The sequence below is a fragment of the Coregonus lavaretus genome, assembly GCF_964263955.1.
Source record: "Coregonus lavaretus genome assembly, chromosome: 7".
Lineage (NCBI taxonomy): Eukaryota > Metazoa > Chordata > Actinopteri > Salmoniformes > Salmonidae > Coregonus > Coregonus lavaretus.
In genome coordinates, this window is record NC_139994.1 from 9408194 (window position 1) to 9430693 (window position 22500).

Here is a 22500-nt window from a genome sequence, read left to right on the forward strand (position 1 = left end):
ACACCTGTTGCTGACAGGTGTTTAAAATCGAGAACACATCCATGCAATCTCCATAGACAAACATTGGCAGTAGAATGGCCTTACTGAAGAGCTGGGAGACTTTCAACGTGGCACCGTCATAGGATGCCACCTTTCCAACAAGTCAGTTCGTCAAATTTCTGTACTGCTAGAGCTGCCCCGGTCAACTCTTAAGTGATGTTATTGTGAAGTGGAAATGTTTAGGAACAACAACGGATCAGCCGCGAAGTGGTAGGGTCACAGAATGGGACCGCGAGTGCTGTAGCGCGTTGCGCGTAAAAATCGTCTGTTCTCGGTTGCAACACTCACTACCGAGTTCCAAACTGCCTCTGGAAGCAACGTCAGCACAAGAACTGTTCGTCGGGAGCTTCATGAAATGGGTTTCCATGGCAGAGTAGCCGCACACAAGCCTAAGATCACCATGCTTAATGCCAAGTGTCAGCTGGAGTGGTGTAAAGCTCGCCGGCATTGGACTCTGGAGCAGTGGAAATGCGTTTGCTGGAGTGATGAATCACGCTTCACAATCTGGCAGTCCGACGGACAAATCTGGGTTTGTTGGATGCCAGGAGAACGCTACCTGCCCCAATGCATAGTGCCAACTGTAAAGTTTGGTGGAGGAGGAATAATGGTCTGGGGCTGATTTTCATGGTTCGGGCTAGGCCCCTTAGTTCCAGTGAAGGGAAATCTTAATGCTACATCATACAATGACATTCTAGACGATTCTGTGCTTCCAACTTTGTGGCAACAATTTGGGGAAGGCTGTTTCCTGTTTCAGCATGACAATGCCCCCGTGCACAAAGCGAGGTCCATACAGAAATGGTTTGTCGACATCGGTGTGGAAGAACTTGACTGGCCTGCACAGAGCCCTGACCTCAACCCCATCGATGATTTGGAACACCGACTGTGAGCCAGGCCTAATCGCCCAACATCAGTGCCCGACATCACTAATGCTCTTGTGGCAAGGCCCAGCAGCAATGTTCCAACATCTAGTGGAAAGCCTTCCCAGAAGAGTGGAGGCTATTATAGCAATAAAGGGGGGACCAACTCCATATTAATGACCATGATTCTGGAATGAGATGTTCGACGAGAAGGTGTCCACATACTTTTGGTCATGTAGTGTATACTGTATGTAGAGAGAGAGACAGGTGATTGTTTTCTATAGAGGGAGAAATGTTAGTTATATCGTTGTATGCAGACAGGTGATTTGTGAGTAGGCCTATTTAGATTTAACAACAACAGGTGATTATATTGTATAGACACCAGTTGGTGATTTGTGAGTACAGGAACTGACAATAGTTTATAGTGGCCTACAGGAACTGACGAGTGATAGTTGTGTATAGAGACATATAGGCCATATTTTTTTCTGTATAGACAGTCAGATGATATTTGTTTATAGACTGTCAGGTGATCTTTGTGTATAGACTGTCAGATGATCTTTGTTTATAGACTGTCAGATGATCTTTGTGTATAGACTGTCAGATGATCTTTGTGTATAGACTGTCAGATGATCTTTGTGTATAGACTGTCAGACGATCTTTGTGTATAGACTGTCAGATGATCTTTGTGTATAGACTGTCATGATGATCTTTGTGTATAGACTGTCAGATGATCTTTGTGTATAGACTGTTAGATGATCTTTCTGTACAGACAGTCAGATGATCTTTGTGTATAGACTGTCAGATGATCTTTCTGTATACAGTCAGATGATCTTTGTGTATAGACTGTCAGATGACCTTTGTGTATAGACTGTCAGATGATCTTTGTGTATAGACAGTCAGATGATCTTTGTGTATAGACTGTCAGATTATCTTTGTGTATAGACAGTCAGGTGATCTTTGTGTATAGACTGTCAGATGATCTTTAGGTATAGACAGTCAGATGATCTTTGTGTATAGACTGTCAGATGACCTTTGTGTATAGACTGTCAGATGATCTTTGTGTATAGACTGTCAGATTATCTTTGTGTATAGACTGTTAGATGATCTTTCTGTACAGACAGTCAGATGATCTTTGTGTATAGACTGTCAGATGATCTTTCTGTATACACAGTCAGATGATCTTTGTGTATAGACTGTCAGATGACCTTTGTGTATAGACTGTCAGATGATCTTTGTGTATAGACAGTCAGATGATCTTTGTGTATAGACTGTCAGATTATCTTTGTGTATAGACAGTCAGGTGATCTTTGTGTATAGACTGTCAGATGATCTTTCGGTATAGACAGTCAGATGATCTTTGTGTATAGACTGTCAGATGACCTTTGTGTATAGACTGTCAGATGATCTTTTTAAAATGTTTTAATTTTTTGGGGGGTAGATCAGCTTAATATTGCAGATAGATTGTAACTTCCATCAATGTAATTGTCTGCATCACTTCCAATCCCCCATGTTTTTTATATATATACTCCCCTTTATTATTTTTCAACCCCGCCGTCCTTTCCCTACTTGGGGTAAATTAGTGAACAACAATGCTTAGGCCTCTACTTCCAGCTTATACTTACTATCTACATTTGATGGACACAGTCAATTTTACAATAATTATATTTTGTTTGTTTTTTCTCCTGAACTTCTTCTACTCTCAACCTCTCCGATCATTTTCATGATGTCCATCTGGTTTGCTTCTATATGCCATATCTTTCTAACTGTGCTTTTTCCCAAAAGCTCCCAACATACAACCTATATACTTATTATGGACACAGTATGCTTACATCATTAGTTATCTTGTTATTATTTGTTGTTAGTTGTTATTAGTCCCATCCTTCAACTCCATTCAACACCTCCCATCTATCTCTTAACACCATCCATATAGGATTTCTATTTGCCATATATATTTCAACTGTACTGTGATGTTTTACAAAAGTTCTGAACCTTTCTATTCTCATTGTTTCTACAGATTGTGAATTAAAAATAAACATTTTTGCTAAAAGTATTATTATATTATTGATCGATTGACTATGACTTTTCAGATCACCCAGTAATGCTATCTGCAAGGTTAGCTCCAGGTAAATATTGCAATCCTTTAGCCATTCCTGGACCTGTGTCCAAAAACAAGCTACAAATGGACAGAACCAAAACAAATGATCTAATGATTCTGTCTCTTCACAGCAAAATCTGCAGAGCTGGGAAGATTGTATCCCCCATATAAATAACATTCTATTGGTAGCAAGAATTTTATATAATAATTTAAATTGAAAGATTCAAATTTTTGAATCCGGTGTCGTTTTGCGTGTCAGTTCATAAACGCTATGCCATGGGATCGGTACGTCAAAAATCTCTTCCCAACTATTTTGCAATCCAAATGGGACGGCTGTCAATCCTTTGGTCCTTAAATGAAAGTGATTTACTTTTTTATTTATCACAGTTTTCCTTAACCAATTATGTTCTTTAATGCAAGGCCGACAGACAAGTTACTTACTTTCTCCCCCTTCCACTTTCCTCTTCCATTTTTGCGGTAAGGCTGCAATTATTTGGTTGTAATTTTGGGTAGAGCAGACATTTCCATATGTTTTTGTTAGCTGCATGTGCGACATAACTCCACCAGTCCTACCGATGATATCACTTACGAAGATTATACCTTTTTTAAACATTTTGTCAAAAAATAAAGGTTTTTTGTCAATTAGTATATTTGAATTTAACCACAATATTTGTTGCATTATTTGTTCTGTTGTTTCTGGAGGATTAAATTGAAATTGCAACCAACTTTCTGTGGCTTGTTTTAGAAATAGTGATATTTGGGAGATGATTTCCTTTTCAAATAACTGAAAATGAGTGGTTGTAATCTGAATAAAGGGAAAAAGGCCATTCTTGAACATTGGGTGAGACAATCTTACTAATTTGCTTGAGAACCAGTTTGGATTTAAGTATAACTTTTGTATGACTGAAGCTTTTAGTGATAGGTCTAATGCTTTAATATTTAATAATTTCTGTCCTCCGAATTCATATTCATTATATAAATAGGCCTGTTTAATTTTGTCTGGCTTGCCGTTCCAAATAAAATGGAATATTTTTTTCTCATATAATTTAAAAAACTGTTCATAGGCGTAGGCAAGACCATAAGCAAATATGTAAACTGGGATAATACTAAAGAGTTAATCAGGGTGATTTTCCCACAAATATACAGGTATTTACCTTTCCATGGTAGCAAGATCTTATCTATTTTTGCTAACTTTCTATTAAAATGTATTGAAGTGAGATCATTTATTTCCTTTGGGATATGTATTCCGAGTATATCCACATCACCATCAGACCATTTTATTGGTAAACTACATGGTAATGTAAAAATGGTATTTTTTAGTGATCCAATACGTAATATAGTACATTTGTCATAATTTGGTTGTAATCCAGAGAGGTTAGAAAATGTATCTAGATCCTCTATGAGGCTGTGGAGGGATTCTAGTTGTGGATTTAAAAGAAAACATTAATCATCAGCGTACAATGACACCTTTATTTTTAAGCCCTGGATTTCTAATCCTCTGATAATATTATTGGATCTGATTTTAATAGCTAACATCTCGATGGCCACAATAAATAGATATGCCGATAGTGGACAACCTTGTTTCACTCCTCTTGACAGTTTAAAACTTTCTGAGAAATAGCCATTATTTACTATTTTACACCTATGGTTACTGTTACTATACATGATTTTGAGCCATTTTATAAGAGATTCTCCAAAATTGAAATGCTCCAGGCATTAATATATAAACCCCAGTCGTACTTTATCAAATGCCTTTTCGAAGTCTGCTATGAATAGCAGGCCTGGTTTCCCAGATTTTCCATAGTGTTCTATTGTTTCCAATACTTACTATGCGCTATACATTTTGCTAGAATTTTTGCATCACAACACTGAAGTGTAAGGGGCCTCCAATTTTTTAAATGGACTGGATCTTTATATTTTCCACTTGTATCCTGTTTTAGTAATAATGAGATCAGACCTTCTTCTTGAGTGTCAGATAATCTACCATTTACATAGGAGTGGTTAAAACATGCTAATAACGGTCCTCTTAGTATATCAAAAAAGGTTTGGTATACCTCGACTGGTATGCCATCCAAACCTGGAGTTTTCCCGGACTTAAAATCTTTAATTGCATCCAGAAGTTCCTCCTATGTAATTTCACCTTCACATGAGTCTTTCTGTATGGCTGTTAATTTTACATTATCAATAGAAAAAAAATCTCTACAATTAGCTTCAGTTAGAGGAGATGGAGGCGACTGAAACGAAAACATATGCTTAAAGTACTTTGTTTCCTCCTTCAAAATATAATTTGGTGAATCATGGGTGACTCCGTCAATTGTAACCAGTTTCATAAAATTATTTTTGGTAGCATTGCTATGTTGAAGATTAAAAAATGATTTTGTGCATTTTTCCCCATATTCCATCCAGTTTGCTTTATTTTTTATAATATATTACACTTGATCTTTCTTGAATAAGTTTCTCCATTTCTTTTTGTTTTTCCTCTAATTTATTCTGAACCTCTATGTTACAGTTTTTATTACCATCTATCTGTTCTGTTAGACTTTCTATTTCCTTTGTTAGTATAAACTCTTTTGACCTAAATTGCTTTTGTTTTCGAGATGAGTACTGAATTGCATGGCCTCTAAAGGCACATTTAAAGGTGTCCCATACAATAAGGGGATTTGCTGTACCTACAGTGGGGGAAAAAAGTATTTAGTCAGCCACCAATTGTGCAAGTTCTCCCACTTAAAAAGATGAGAGAGGCCTGTAATTTTCATCATAGGTACACGTCAACTATGACAGACAAAATGAGAAAAAAAATCCAGAAAATCACATTGTAGGATTTTTAATGAATTTATTTGCAAATTGTGGTGGAAAATAAGTATTTGGTCAATAACAAAAGTTTCTCAATACTTTGTTATATACCCTTTGTTGGCAATGACACAGGTCAAACGTTTTCTGTAAGTCTTCACAAGGTTTTCACACACTGTTGCTGGTATTTTGGCCCATTCCTCCATGCAGATCTCCTCTAGAGCAGTGATGTTTTGGGGCTGTCGCTGGGCAACACGGACTTTCAACTCCCTCCAAAGATTTTCTATGGGGTTGAGATCTGGAGACTGGCTAGGCCACACCAGGACCTTGAAATGCTTCTTACGAAGCCACTCCTTCGTTGCCCGGGCAGTGTGTTTGGGATCATTGTCATGCTGAAAGACCCAGCCACGTTTCATCTTCAATGCCCTTGCTGATGGAAGGAGGTTTTCACTCAAAATCTCACGATACATGGCCCCATTAATTATTTCCTTTACACGAATCAGTCGTCCTGGTCCCTTTGCAGAAAAACAGCCCCAAAGCATGATGTTTCCACCCCCATGCTTCACAGTAGGTATGGTGTTCTTTGGATGCAACTCAGCATTCTTTGTCCTCCAAACACGACGAGTTGAGTTTTTACAAAAAAGTTCTATTTTGGTTTCATCTGACCATATGACATTCTCCCAATCCTCTTCTGGATCATCCAAATGCACTCTAGCAAACTTCAGACGGGCCTGGACATGTACTGGCTTAAGCAGGGGGACACGTCTGGCACTGCAGGATTTGAGTCCCTGGCGGCGTAGTGTGTTACTGATGGTAGGCTTTGTTACTTTGGTCCCAGCTCTCTGCAGGTCATTCACTAGGTCCCCCCGTGTGGTTCTGGGATTTTTGCTCACCGTTCTTGTGATCATTTTTACCCCACGGGGTGAGATCTTGCGTGGAGCCCCAGATCGAGGGAGATTATCAGTGTGTCTTCCATTTCCTAATAATTGCTCCCACAGTTGATTTCTTCACACCAAGCTGCTTACCTATTGCAGATTCAGTCTTCCCAGCCTGGTGCTTGTTTGTAGGTGGCCAACAAAGGGTATATAACAAAGTATTGAGAAACTTTTGTTATTGACCAAATACTTATTTTCCACCATAATTTGCAAAAAAATTCATTAAAAATCCTACAATGTGATTTTCTGGATTTTTTTTCTCATTTTGTCTGTCATACGGTATTTATATATGAAAATTACAGGCCTCTCTCATCTTTTTAAGTGGGAGAACTTGCACAATTGGTGGCTGACTAAATACTTTTTCCCCCACTGTATCTACTAGTTCTAATGTATCCATGACATTCATAATTTCCTTAAGAGCATGTGGGGGATTGTTTGTGGTGTGATTTCCTTTACGGTCCATTGAGCTATTTAAAACAGTATTATAATCCCCCACCATAATAATATTGTCTTGAATTGCTTGCAGGGTTGATCATTTATTATATATATTGTCAAAGAAGTGTGGATCATCATTATTTGGTCCGTAAAGGTTAATGAGCCATATCTGTTTAATGTCCAATAACATATTTAAAATAATCCATCTACCTTGCGTATCTATTTGGACAATTTGCACATTCGGATCGAAATTACTATTAATTAAAATCATCACCCCTTTTGAATTTCTTTGCCCATGGGAGAAGTATATTCCCCCCCCCCCCCCCCCCCATTCCTTTTTCCACGCAACTTCATCTCAAATTGTTGAATAAGTTTCCTGTAAACAATAGATATTATATTCCTTCTCTTTGAGCCATGTAAATATTGTTCTTCTTTTGTTATTATCAGCTAAGCCATTACAATTATAACTGGCTATACTTATTTCACCATACACCATAATGAGAGTTTCAAGTCTATTTATCATTATATATGTTTGTAAATTTACCAATAAAAAATACCGTAATGATTGAGTGTCCATATAGCTGTACCGTGATATTTGCATTGCTACTGAGTAACCCTTCAAGTGTTCTCAACTAATTCCCCCGCTAAAGCCCCTCCCCATCCCAAGTTGAGCCGTCATCCCAGTGATCGGCATCCCACCCACGTCCCTCCGGATCCCTAAGGCCCCGAGAGGCCAGGACCCATCCATCGAAAACAGCACACAGTGCCACCCACAAAACAGAAGCAGATTAACCACCAAAAGCATTTCCAATGCTGTCACCTCTCTATATATAACTATTTAAAAAAATAATGCATATCCTATTTTCCATCATTATCAATTAATATGCGTAATAATGTCGGCAGTTCATGCATAGGATTTTAACATATAACCCAGATTGCCATTGTATTACATTTAATTTATTGACAAGCAATTATTATCCTAGCAAACAATTACCGCGGTCCATCCCATACTCCCACCAACATCCCCCCCCCCCCCCACAACAGATGTGGGACAAACACACCCGCACATACTCACATACTCCAACACACTCAACCCCCCTCCCCCACAATCAACCATAAAATCAGATGCTCAACGGTTGTTACACCCCAGAGCCCAACTCAAGAAAGGACCCGTGTATAGACTGTCAGATGATCTTTGTATATAGACTGTCAGGTGATCTTTGTGTATAGACTGTCAGATTATCTTTCTGTATAGACAGTCAGATGATCTTTGTGTATAGACTGTCAGATTATCTTTGTGTATAGACTGACAGTGAGGTGATGTCTGTGTATGGACTGACAGTGAGGTGATGTCTGTGTATAGACTGACAGTGAGGTGATGTCTGTGTATGGACTGACAGTGAGGTGATGTCTGTGTATGGACTGACAGTGAAGTGATGTCTGTGTATGGACTGACAGTGAGGTGATGTCTGTGTATAGACTGACAGTGAGGTGATGTCTGTGTATAGACTGACAGTGAGGTGATGTCTGTGTATGGACTGACAGTGAAGTGATGTCTGTGTATGGACTGACAGTGAGGTGATGTCTGTGTATAGACTGACAGTGAGGTGATGTCTGTGTATAGACTGACAGTGAGGTGATGTCTGTGTATAGACTGACAGTAAGGTGATGTCTGTGTATGGACTGACAGTGAGGTGATGTCTGTGTATGGACTGACAGTGAGGTGATGTCTGTGTATAGACTGACAGTGAGGTGATGTCTGTGTATGGACTGACAGTGAGGTGATGTCTGTGTATAGACTGACAGTGAGGTGATGTCTGTGTATGGACTGACAGTGAGGTGATGTCTGTGTATGGACTGACAGTGAGGTGATGTCTGTGTATAGACTGACAGTGAGGTGATGTCTGTGTATGGACTGACAGTGAGGTGATGTCTGTGTATAGACTGACAGTGAGGTGATGTCTGTGTATGGACTGACAGTGAGGTGATGTCTGTGTATAGACTGACAGTGAGGTGATGTCTGTGTATGGACTGACAGTGAGGTGATGTCTGTGTATGGACTGACAGTGAGGTGATGTCTGTGTATAGACTGACAGTGAGGTGATGTCAGTGTATGGACTGACAGTGAGGTGATGTCTGTGTATGGACTGACAGTGAGGTGATGTCTGTGTATAGACTGACAGTGAGGTGATGTCTGTGTATAGACTGACAGTGAGGTGATGTCTGTGTATAGACTGACAGTGAGGTGATGTCTGTGTATAGACTGACAGTGAGGTGATGTCTGTGTATGGACTGACAGTGAGGTGATGTCTGTGTATAGACTGACAGTGAGGTGATGTCTGTCTATAGACTGACAGTGAGGTGATGTCTGTGTATAGACTGACAGTGAGGTGATGTCTGTGTATGGACTGACAGTGAGGTGATGTCTGTGTATGGACTGACAGTGAGGTGATGTCTGTGTATGGACTGACAGTTAGGGGATGTCTGTGTATAGACTGACAGTGAGGTGATGTCTGTGTATAGACTGACAGTGAGGTGATGTCTGTGTATGGACTGACAGTGAGGTGATGTCTGTGTATAGACTGACAGTGAGGTGATGTCTGTGTATAGACTGACAGTGAGGTGATGTCTGTGTATGGACTGACAGTGAGGTGATGTCTGTGTATGGACTGACAGTGAGGTGATGTCTGTGTATGGACTGACAGTTAGGGGATGTCTGTGTATGGACTGACAGTGAGGTGATGTCTGTGTATGGACTGACAGTTAGGGGATGTCTGTGTATGGACTGACAGTGAGGTGATGTCTGTGTATAGACTGACAGTGAGGGGATGTCTGTGTATAGACTGACAGTGGGGTGATGTCTGTGTATGGACTGACAGTGAGGTGATGTCTGTGTATGGACTGACAGTGAGGTGATGTCTGTGTATGGACTGACAGTGAGGTGATGTCTGTGTATGGACTGACAGTGAAGTGATGTCTGTGTATGGACTGACAGTGAGGTGATGTCTGTGTATAGACTGACAGTGAGGTGATGTCTGTGTATGGACTGACAGTGAGGTGATGTCTGTGTATAGACTGACAGTGAGGTGATGTCTGTGTATGGACTGACAGTGAGGGGATGTCTGTGTATGGACTGACAGTGAGGTGATGTCTGTGTATGGACTGACAGTGAGGTGATGTCTGTGTATAGACTGACAGTGAGGTGATGTCTGTGTATGGACTGACAGTGAGGTGATGTCTGTGTATGGACTGACAGTGAGGTGATGTCTGTGTATGGACTGACAGTGAGGTGATGTCTGTGTATGGACTGACAGTGAGGTGATGTATGTGTATGGACTGACAGTGAGGTGATGTCTGTGTATGGACTGACAGTGAGGTGATGTCTGTGTATAGACTGACAGTGAGGTGATGTCTGTGTATGGACTGACAGTGAGGTGATGTCTGTGTATGGACTGACAGTGAGGTGATGTCTGTGTATAGACTGACAGTGAGGTGATGTCTGTGTATGGACTGACAGTGAGGGGATGTCTGGGAGTAAACTGAGCTAGCTGAGCTCTGCTCTACTGAGTAGCTCTGTATGGGACGACACAGTCAGAACACTTGCTGCTCTTTGAATAAGCTGGTCACTCAATACCAGATACCAGAACTATAGAAATCACACTGTAAGCCAGCCAGAGCCTGGGCCCTGGTCAAAAGTAGTGCACTAAATAGGGAATAGGATGCCATTTGGGATGCAAGCCAGTTATCAACCTGTTCATTATGGACCTAACACTTCCCCTACTGTACACTGTATCACGGATACAGCCGAGGCTGCCCCTCCTCCTTGCTCGGGCAGGCTTCGGCGTTCGTCGTCACCGGAGTACTAGCTGCCACCGATCGATGTTTCTGTGTCACACTAGTCCTTTCTTTATTATTCACACATGTTTCTCATTAGGCTTATTGGTTTCCCTATTTTACCTCTGTTTTCCCTCCTGGGTTTGTGCGTGATTGTTCGTTGTTACGTCGTCTGTTGAGCTGTTGTTTTGCTCTTCCCTGCGTGGAGGGTTTGATATGGTTTACTTTGTGTTAAGTAAAGCCATACTTTTCTCAGTCCTGTGTCCTGCACCTGATTCCGTTTCACCACTTCACCCAGACGCTGACAGAATCACGCACCATTATGGAGTCAGCAGGTACGTCCGATCCCAGCGACTCGGTGGAGGAACGCATCCAACAGCACTCGATCATGCTGCAGAGACTAGGTTCGGCTATGGATCGAGTGATCAACACCATGGATCGATGGGAGAGAGTTGGGTTTTCTACACCTCCTCCTCCTCCGATTTCTCCTCCATCAAGACCATCAAACCCTGGGTCCAGTGGTATTCGGCTCTCGCTCCCGAGGGAATATGATGGGACAGCTGCCGGGTGTAAGGGTTTCCTGCTCCAGGTGGAGCTCTACCTGGCAACCATCCACCCGGCTCCCTCGGGATACGAGAGCGTGTCCGCCCTCATCTCCTGTCTGTCGGGCAGAGCGCTGGAATGGGCCAACGCGGAGTGGGGTGGAATAGACGCTCAGTCCGTTCGTTATGAGGATTTTACCCGCCGTTTCCAGGCAGTATTCGATCATCCGCCAGAGGGGAGAGCGGCGGGGGAGTGTCTGTTTCACCTCAGACAGGGAAGGAGGAGCGCACAGGACTTCGCCCTGGATTTCAGGACACTGGCAGCCAGAGCGGGTGGAATGAGAGGGCCCTGATTGACCACTACCGATGCAGTCTACGGGAGGACGTTCGTAGGGAGCTGGCCTGCAGGGACACTAATCTTAACCTGGACCAGCTGGTAGATTTATCGATCCGGCTGAATAACCTGTTGGCCACCCGCGGACATCCAGATCAGGGTCCATCCAGTCCATCCCCCAGCAATTCCGACTCCACACCTATGGAGCTTGGAGGTGCTGATATGGAGAGAACGAGCAAGGGGGTGGTCTCCTGCACCAACTGTGGCCGCAGAGGACACACTGCGGGCCGGTGCAGGAGAGGACCCTCATGGAACCGAGGCAGCAGGCAGGGTTCTGGTGGACCATCCCAGGTGAGTAGGTACCCAACTCACCCAGAGCTCCCTGTTGCTCACATGATGGTAAATGTTATTTTCCCTGAGTTTTCCCCACATTCCCAGCATAGGGCGCTCGTAGATTCCGGCGCAGCTGGGAATTTCATGGATAGGCTGGTTGCGCATAGATTAGGGATTTCTATATTGCCTTTAGATGTGCCCTTCCCCATACGTGCCTTAGATAGTCGCCCTTTAGGGTCGGGTATGGTTAGGGAGGTCACAGTTCCACTCCGGATGGAGATGCAGGGGGGTCATGAGGAGAGAATTAATCTCTTCCTTATTGATTCTCCTGCGTTTCCCGTGGTGCTGGTGCTTCCCTGGCTAACCACCCATGACCCCAGTATTTCGTGGCAACAGAGGGCTCTTAAGGGATGGTCACATCAGTGCTCGGGAAGGTGTGAAGGGGTTTCCTTAGGGGCAACCACGGTGGAGAGTCCAAACCAGGTCTCCACAATGCACATTCCCTCAGAATATGCCGATTTGGCTCTCGCCTTCTGTAAAAGGAAGGCGACTCCGTGAGGGCGCTGCACTTCCCAGGAGTCACGTGTATCCTCTGTCACAGGAGGAGACGGTGGCTATGGAGACATATGTCACCGAATCTCTGGGACAGGGATACATTCGGCCCTCCACTTCCCCTGCCTCCTCGAGTTTCTTTTTTGTGAAGAAGGAGATGGAGGTTTACGCCCGTGCATTGACTATCGAGGTCTAAATCAGATAACCGTAAAATACAGCTATCCTCTTCCTCTCATAGCTAGTATGACGGAGTCATTGCACGGGGTGCGCTTCTTCACAAAATTGTACCTCTGATCCGTATTCGGGAGAGGGACGAGTGGAAGACGGCATTTAGTACCACCTCTGGTCACTATGAGTACCTCGTCATGCCGTATGGTTTGATGAATGCTCCCTCAGTCTTTCAATCCTTTGTCGATGAGATTTTCAGGGATCTGCACGGACAGGGTGTAGTGGTGTATATAGATTATATTCTCATCTACTCCGCTACACGCGACGAGCATGTGTCCCTGGTGCGCAAGGTGCTTGGTAGACTGTTGGAGCATGACCTGTACGTTAAGGCTGAGAAATGTCTGTTCTTCAAACAGTCCGTCTCTTTCTTAGGATACTGCTTTTCAGAGTCAGGGGTCGAGATGGAGTGTGACCGCATTTCAGCCGTGCATAATTGGCAGACTCCTACCACGGTAAAAGAGGTGCAGCAATTTTTGGGTTTTGCAAACTACTACCAGAGATTTTTCCGGGGCTTTGGCCAGGTAGCAGCTCCCATCACCTCTTTGCTAAAGGGCGTACCGGTGCGCCTGCAGTGGTCAGCTGAGGCGAACAGGGCTTTTGATCAGCTGAAGGCGCTGTTCACCTCGGCTCCCGTGCTGGCTCATCCGGATCCTTCCTTGCAATTCACAGTCGAGGTGGGATAGGAGCTGTACTGTCTCAGCGCTCGGGTACGCCTCCTAAACTCCGCCCCTGTGCTTTCTTTTCGAAGAAGCTCAGCCCGGCGGAGCAAAACTATGTCGTGGGGGATCGGGAGCTGTTAGCTGTTGTGAAAGCTCTTAAGGTGTGGAGACATTGGCTTGAGGGGGCTAAACACCCTTTTCTCATTTTGACTGACCACCGCAATCTGGAGTACACACGGGCAGCGAGGAGACTGAATCCTCGTCAGGCAAGGTGGGCCATGTTTTTCACGCGTTTTGTGTTCACCTTATCATATAGACCAGGTTCCCAGAATGCTAAGGCAGACGCTCTGTCCCGGCTGTATGACTCAGAGGAGCGGACCAGGGAGCCCACTCCCATACTTCCGGCTTCTTGTCTGGTGGCCCCGGTGGTACGGGAGGTTGACGCGGACATCGAGCGGGCATTACGCACGGAGCCCACTCCCCCCCAGTGTCCAGTGGGTCGTGTGTACGTTCCATCTGAGGTTTGCGATCGTTTGATCTATTGGGCTCACACGTAACCCTCTTTTGGCCATCCTGGCATCGGTCGGACAGTGCGCTGTCTTAGTGGGAAGTACTGGTGGCCTACCTTAGCTCAGGACGTGAGGGTTTATGTTTCTTCCTGTTCGGTGTGCGCCCAGTGCAAGGCACCTAGACACCTGCCCAGAGGTAAATTACAACCTTTCCCCGTTCCACAACGGCCGTGGTCACACCTATCGGTGGACTTTGTTACGGATCTTCCTCCGTCATAGGGTAACACCACGATCCTGGTCGTTGTGGATCGGTTTTCTAAGTCCTGTCGTCTCATTCCGTTGCCCGGTCTCCCTACTGCCCTGCAGACCGCAGAGGCCCTGTTTACACACGTCTTCCGGCACTACGGGGTACCTGAGGATATAGTGTCTGATCGGGGTCCCCAGTTTACATCGAGGGTCTGGAGGGCGTTTATGGACCATTTGGGGGTCTCGGTCAGCCTGACCTCAGGGTTTCACCCCGAGAGTAATGGGCAGGTGGAGAGAGTAAACCAGGATGTGGGTAGGTTTCTGAGGTCGTATTGCCAGGACCGGCAGGGGGATTGGTCAGTTTACATCCCCTGGGCAGAGATGGCACAAAATTCCCTCCGCCACTCCTCCACTGACCTGTCTCCCTTTCAGTGTGTACTAGGTTCCCAGCCGGTCCTGGCACCGTGGCATCATAGCGAGATCGAGGCACCTGCGGTGGATGAATGGTTTCAGCGCTCGGAGGAGACATGGAACACTGCCCATGTTCGCCTGCAAAGGATACAGCCGAGGCTGCCCCTCCTCCTTGCTCGGGCAGGCTTCGGCGTTCGTCGTCACCAGAGTACTAGCTGCCACCGATCAATGTTTCTGTGTCACACTAGTCCTTTCTTTATTATTCACACCTGTTACTCATTAGGCTTATTGTTTTCCCTATTTTACCTCTGTTTTCCCTCCTGGGTTTGTGCGTGATTGTTCGTTGTTACGTCGTCTGTTGAGCTGTTGTTTTGCTCTTCCCTGCGTGGAGGGTTTGATATGGTTTACTTTGTGTTTAGTAAAGCCATACTTTTCTCAGTTCTGTGTCCTGTGCCTGATTCCGTTTCACCACTTCACCCAGACGCTGACACACTGTCTGTCTGTCTGTCTGTCTGTCTGTCTGTCTGTCTGTCTGTCTGTCTGTCTGTCTGTCTGTCTGTCTGTCTGTCTGTCTGTCTAAACAACAGATTAAGTCAATTCAATAAGGCTTTGTAAACAGGAAATACATGTGGGAACTAATTCAAGCACTGTATTTGTGTATAGGACGTTGGACTTGAGGGAAAGATAGATTTTCATCTCAACTGGGATCCATCACACGTAATGCAAATATAGCCTCGGATAAAGTAGAAATATAACTATTATGCACTAATGTTTACATTTTTCCTCCTCTCCTCTCGTCTCCTCTCCTCTCCTCTCCTCTCCTCTCCTCTCCTCTCCTCTCCTCTCCTCTCCTCTCCTCTCCTCTAACAGAGGAGTTCATCATTGGGGCCCAGAGGTTTGGTCAGGTGACTCCGATGGAGGTGGACATCCTGTTCCAACTGGCTGACTTGTCTGAGTCCCGGGGGTGAGTCACACACACACACACCCACATACACACACACACACACACACGACAAGGATAGGCCTCAAATAGATAGCCCTATTCCATTTAAATAGCTTGATTACAGTTGCGTTCAAGATAGATAATTATGCAAAACAGATCATACATGATAAGCCCTCTCAACCTCAGTTTTAATTCATTGAATTCCAGCAATATTGAATGAAGCTCCATATTAGGGGAAACATTTTCCCACAGTCATTGATATAGCATAGTGTAGTCCATTCCTCTCATTGTATTTCCACATTAGCATGTATTATTGTAGTTAATACTAGTTTTCAGTTTATTGGATCTCAATAGCCTGTCCATTAATCCATGTGGTTGTCATTGGATCACTGGAGCTCGCCATACCTCTGGGACCCGGTCGTTCCTCTTCCAGAATGTCTGCTTTCACTGCAGCGTGATCAAAAGAGCCAGACGTGACTCTTTTGAATCCCCTTTCACTCAACTAAGCCTTCAAAACTCAGCACACACACACACACACACACACACATTGGAAGGGGAGTCCACACGGCACCCCAGCGGTTCTTCTAACTGTACACGGCTCACGTTCCCATGCCTCTTGCTCCATAGGTTTGCCCGGCAGCATAGAGTACCGGTCATTTCTGCCCTCTCTGAGCACCTGATTATTATTTCTGGGCAACGGGATACTTTAATAGTCTCCACAGCCTCTGATTAGAGATGCAGGAGATAATTGTTCCTAATAATCGGAGGGGATTGAGCTGCTCCCAAATCTGGGAACGTCACAGAGATGTTATGTGGACGCCGGGCGCACGCACAGAGTTGGAGAGGCCCCTGGAATCACGGACAAATGTTGTTGTTTTGTTTGGATGCAGCGCGGATAAGAGAGAATGAGGGAGAGGGAGGTAGTTGGTCATTGATATTGTTGAATATCAGATATCGTTGAAAATTGTATCAGGGTCAGAAGGAAAAAGTCAGAAGCATTTAAATGGTATAACCGTTTGAAAGTGTTTCTTGAAATGTCAGTTTAAAGCAATTAAACTTTTCCCTCTCTCCTCTCCTCCTCTATTCCAGCCGTGTTGGTCTTGTGGACATTGACAGGATTGCTCCACTAGAGGAAGGGGCCCTCCCATACAACCTGGTGGAGGTCCAGAGACAGGTAAAAAAGAAAGAAAGAAAGAAAGAAAGAAAGAAAGAAAGAAAGAAAGAAAGAAAGAAAGAAAGAAAGAAAGAAAGAAAGAAAGAAAGAAAGAAAGAAGGAGAGAAAATAAGAGATATTGGCTGGGATTCAATTCAACGTATAGTGCAGTGGACTATAACACACTTTTAAAGGTAATTTACAGTTGAGCCGAAATGCGCAGCGTTTGCCATGAATGCGATCTGCGCAAATGTTGCGAAAACGCCTTTAAAAGGTGCATTGTCGGCTGTTTAGTGACCTGCACCATAGAGCGCCTTGGATTGAATCCCGGTCATGGTTATGGTAACTGTAGTCTAGAAACATCTCCATGTCCTGGTAATGGTCAGAGCCTTTAAGTTCACTGATGATGTTGGGTCTTTCTATGATTGCTTTACTGAATATATATGAGCAATACACTAGGACAGACTTATCCAACATGAAACATGAGAAACTGAAGAAAATATATAATCTTTCTAAATCCCCAAATACCAGTCTGATTTCCGGTCAGATTCTCAAATGACAGCCATTGAATAAACTGCCAAGGAGAACACAACTTCTAAAAGTGTGTCTTTGATTGGATCTCTCCAAAGAAAGAAATACAATCAGACATCAGAAACCTCTCTGTGACATGTACAGTTTACTGTATCTTTGTCAATACATTTTTAAAAACCTGTTAATTTAAGACTAACTCCAGCCGTTTAGTTACAGTGCCTTCAGAAAGTATTCACACCCCTTGACTTTTTCCACATTTTGCTGTGTTACAAATTGGGATTAAAATTCACTTTGTTTTTGCTTTTTTTTTTATCTACACAAAATACTCTGTAATGTCAAAGTGAAAGAAAAATGCAAAAATAAAACACTAATATATCTTGATTAGATAAGTATTCAATACATGTTAGAATCACCTTTGGCAGCGATTACAGCTGTGAGTCTTTCTGGGTAAGTCTTTAAGGCCCCAGTTCCGACCTGAGTTAAGCATAAATGGAAGGTTATTCCCTTTCTATGCTCTGTTCTCTCTATGCGTATTCTGACCTTGAACTTAAGCATGAGAATAGCATGCTATTCACCCTCTATTTGTTCAGGGTGGAGATTTCAGAAATGAAGGATTGGCGGAGGTGTGTCTACAAATAAGCCATATTCTGACCTTGACTTGATTCCACCACCTTTACGCAAGAGGAAACCATGAATAAGGTCAAGCAAACCTGCCGGTTCCAAATGGAAAAAGCATCTACTTTCTTTTTTCAGATAGAAATAACAGCATTCTCCATGCACTGTCATTTAGAAATGGATAAGAGCTATTGACAAGTGCTAGGTAAACTATTAATCTGTTTGGAGAAGGGGATTGGAAATACACATAGCAATTGTTTTAGATGATTTTTCCTTATGATCCCTGGAGAAGAATGCGAAACCAGCCATATGGAAGCAAACTGAAAATCATATCAACATGACATGTACACTTTTCCACAGTGAAATAGGATAAAAATAGCTGTGCCGTTATTCAGAATTTTAATTGTGTACCCTCATAATTTGCGTGGATGAAATTAGGACACCCAAGCCAAAGGCTTCTATAGGGCCGAACCTACGTTGATGTATGCACTTTAGAATGTTTTAATTATAGCCTATGCCATGGCTTTTCTCCGTTTTATTTAACAATTTGTATCATGTTAAATTATAGCCACTATCTGAAGCCACCGTTAGTAACACCCACATACATTTATAACTGTCACTTTCGTGTTCGTTTTCTTCAATTTGTAGCTTACATTTTGCATCATTCCATTCCGCTAACGTTTCTTTCCTCTGTCACATCCATTTAAGTTGTTCCTAAGGGTTGCTGGCATTTGTGGATCACATTAGGCTAACATTGTGCAATAATTTGGTATATGTAGCCTAGTTGAATTATTATGGAACTCAGATGACACGTAGCAGGTTAAATCTGGAGCTTGGTGCACGGTTCACGATGACTGGACCGCTGTCATACAGTTCCATGATTAGTGAGAATTAGGGTAGATTTACAGGACTACTGTTCAACCCTTATTGTACTCCTTTTTCCACCTTCCAATATTTCATGGATTGAACTTGAATATGACAACTTTCAGGATAAATGAAACCACTGTATTTTTTATTCATCAATATATTCTGTACGTAAAGGCTCTCCAAAGCTGTTTTTTTAAATCATTCATACATACTTTCCTAACCCTAAAATGTGCCAAAATAATCTACAAGATCAGAGTATTTTAAAATCTGCCAGTTGGTGCGGAAACTGAGATGGAGATGCATAGATGACATTCTTTCATTAATCCCTATTTTCTGAACCCGTTCTCTCTATGTATTCTATTGAGTCTGTCGACAAAATTATAATTAAAGGTACACCGTATTTAAAGGGATGGCTTAAGATAAAGGTACTGAAAACCCTATTGAATGAAAACTCCACGAGAAAATCTGTTGGCCATCAAGTTGGTAGGTTTTCAGCGGTTGAATTACATTTATTCAGCGCACGCAAGGTAACCTCGCCTGCAAAGCCTGTTACGCACCTGCATAAGGTAAGACTGATACCAACTACTAAGAAGTGAGTAGGAAAGGCGTGCATAAGAAAGGTGTAATATCCTAAGTTGGAATCAGGCCCTGGAAGCTTTGCACACCTGGATTGTACAATATTTGGCCATATATTTTTTTACTCTTCAAGCTCTGTCAAGCTCCGTGGCCTCCTGTAGCTCAGTTGGTAGAGCATGGCGCTTGCAACGCCAGGGTTGTGGGTTCGATTCCCACGGGGAGCCAGTATGAAAAATGTATGCACTCACTAAAAACTGTAAGTCGCTCTGGATAAGAGCGTCTGCTAAATGACTAAAATGTAAAATGTAAAAGTTGGTTGTTGATCATTGCTAGACAGCCATTTTCAAGTCTTGCCTAGATTTTCAAGACAATTTAAGTCAAAACTGTAACTAGGCCACTCAGGAACATTCAATGTATACAAAACATTAAGAACACCTTGTCACGGGCTGAGGTGTATGGTGTGTGGAAGTCAGGCGCAGGACACCGAAGCTAGTCCAACAAAGTTTACTGAAGTAATCCAATAGGCAAAATACAGAGAACGGCCTCAACAATAAACAGAGGCGAGAAAATACGCATACTGTGCGTAAAACAAAATGACACGAAAACAGGAACAAAACACGCAGCACAACGGACAGGCGAAAAACAACACACAATCTAGCCTAAGCAAAACAAGGAACTTATAGGACAAGTAATCAACACACAAATGGACACAGGTGTAAAAGACAGACGAAAGCAATCACACCAAGAAACATAGAGCGGTGGCAGCTAGTACTCCGGGGACGGCGAACGCCGAAGCCTGCCCGAACCAGGAGGAGGAGCAGCCTCGGCAGAATCCGTGACACACCTGCTCTTTCCATGACATAGACTGATCAGGTGAATCCAGGTGAAAGCTATGATCCCTTATTGATGTCACTTGTTACATCCACTTCAATCAGTGTATATGAAGGGGAGGAGACAAGTTAAAGAAGGATTTTTAAGCCTTGAGACATGGATTGTGTATTTGTGCCATTCATAAGTTTTGTTAGACATCAGAGCGGCTTTTGACATTATCGATCATAGTCTGCTGCTGGAAAAACGTATTATGGCATTACACCCCCTGCTATATTGTGGATAAAGAGTTACCTGTCTAACAGAACACAGAGGGTGTTCTTTAATGGAAGCCTCTCCAACATAATCCAGGTAGAATCGGGATTCCCCAGGCCAGCTGTCTAGGCCCCTTACTTTTTAAAATCTTTACTAACGACATGCCACTGGCTTTGAGTAAAGCCAGTGTGTCTATGTATGCGGGTGACTCAACACTATACACGTCAGCTACTACAGCGACTGAAATAACTGCAACAGTTAACAAAGAGCTGCAGTTAGTTTCAGAATGGGTGGCAAGGAATAAGTTAGTCCTAAATATTTCAAACTAAAAGCATTGTATTTGGGACAAATCATTCACTAAACCCTAAACCTCAACTAAGTTTTGTAATGAATAATGTGGAAATTGAGCAAGTTGAGGTGACTAAACTGCTTGAAGTAACCCTGGATTGTAAACTGTCATGGTCAAAACATATTGATACAACAGTAGCTAAGGGGAGAAGTCTGTCCATAATAAAAACTGCTCTGCATTCTTAACAGCACTATCAACAAGGCATGTCCTACAGGCCCTAGTTTTGTCGCACCTGGACTACTGTTCAGTCATGTGGTCAGGTGCCACAAAGAGGGACTTAAGAAAATTGCAATTGGCTCAGAACAGGGCAGCACGACTGGCCCTTGGATGTACACAGAGAGCTAACATTAATAATATGCATGTCAATCTCTCCTGGCTCAAAGTGGAGGAGAGATTGACTTCATCACTATTTGTATTTGTGAGAGGTATTGACATGTTGAATGCACCGAGCTGTCTGTTTGAACTATTGGCACACAGCTTGGACACCCATGCATGCCACCAGAGGTCTCTTCACAGTCCCCAAGTCCAGAACAGACTATGGGAGGTGCACGGAACTACATAGAGCCATGACTACATGGAACTCAATTCCACATCAAGTAACTCATGCAAGCAATAAAATTAGATTGAAAAAAAAACCCAGATAAAAATACACCTTATGGAACAGCGGGGACTGTGAACAGACACAAACACATGCACAGACACACAAATACACGATAATACACATGGATTTTGTGTTGTAGATATGTGGTAGTAGAGTAGGGGCCTGAGGGCACACACTTAATGTGTTGTGAAATCTGTTGTGAATGTATTGTAATGTTTTAGCTGGGCCCCAGGAAGAGTAGCTGCTACCTTGGCAGCAGCTAATGGGGATCCATAATAAATACAAATACAAATGGGCAAGACAGAACATTTAAGTGCCTTTGAACGGGGTATGGTAGGAGGTGCCAGGCGCACCGGTTTGAGTGTATCAAGAACTGCAACGCTGCTGGGTCTTTCACGCTCAACAGTTTCCCGTGTCTATCAAGAATGGTCCACCACCCAAAGGACATCCAGCCAACTTGACACAACTGTGGAAAGCTTTGCAGTCAACATGGGCCAGCATCCCTGTGGAACGGCTTTCGACACCTTGTAGAGTCCATGCCCTGGCGAATTGAGGCTGTTCTGAGGGCAAAAGGGGGGGGGGGGGGTGCAAATCAATATTAGGAAGGTGTTCCTAATGTTTGGTATACTCAGTGTATATTTGGGCTTGAGTTTTAGGTTATTGTCCTGCTGAAAGGTGAATTTGTCTCCCAGAGTCTGTTGGAAAGCAGACTGAACCAGGTTTTCCTCTAGGATTTTGCCTGTGCTTAGTTCTATTCCGTTTATTTTTATCCCCCCCAAAACTCCCTAGTCCTTGATGATAACATGATGCAGCCACCAACCATGCTTGCAAATATGAAGAGTGGTACTCAGTGATGTGTTGTATTGGATTTGCCCCAAACATAATGCTTTGTTTTCAGGACAAAAAGTTAATTTCTTTGCCAAATTTTTTGCAGTATTACTTTAGTGCCTTATTGCAGACAGGATGCATGTTTTGGAATATTT

At 43.3% G+C, this 22500-nt stretch overlaps 1 protein-coding gene across 1 annotated transcript in view; it reads left to right on the forward strand.

Annotated features, from left to right (window-relative positions):
- The window catches only part of LOC311131878 (electrogenic aspartate/glutamate antiporter SLC25A13, mitochondrial-like), a gene marked incomplete at its 5' end in the record, with an annotated part of 90647 nt that overhangs the window by 39527 nt on the left and 28620 nt on the right, over window positions 1-22500 (forward strand). The window contains 2 exon segments of the mRNA XM_084164999.1: window positions 15670-15763; window positions 16832-16916. Coding sequence (XP_084021125.1) covers window positions 15670-15763; window positions 16832-16916 — 179 coding nt within the window.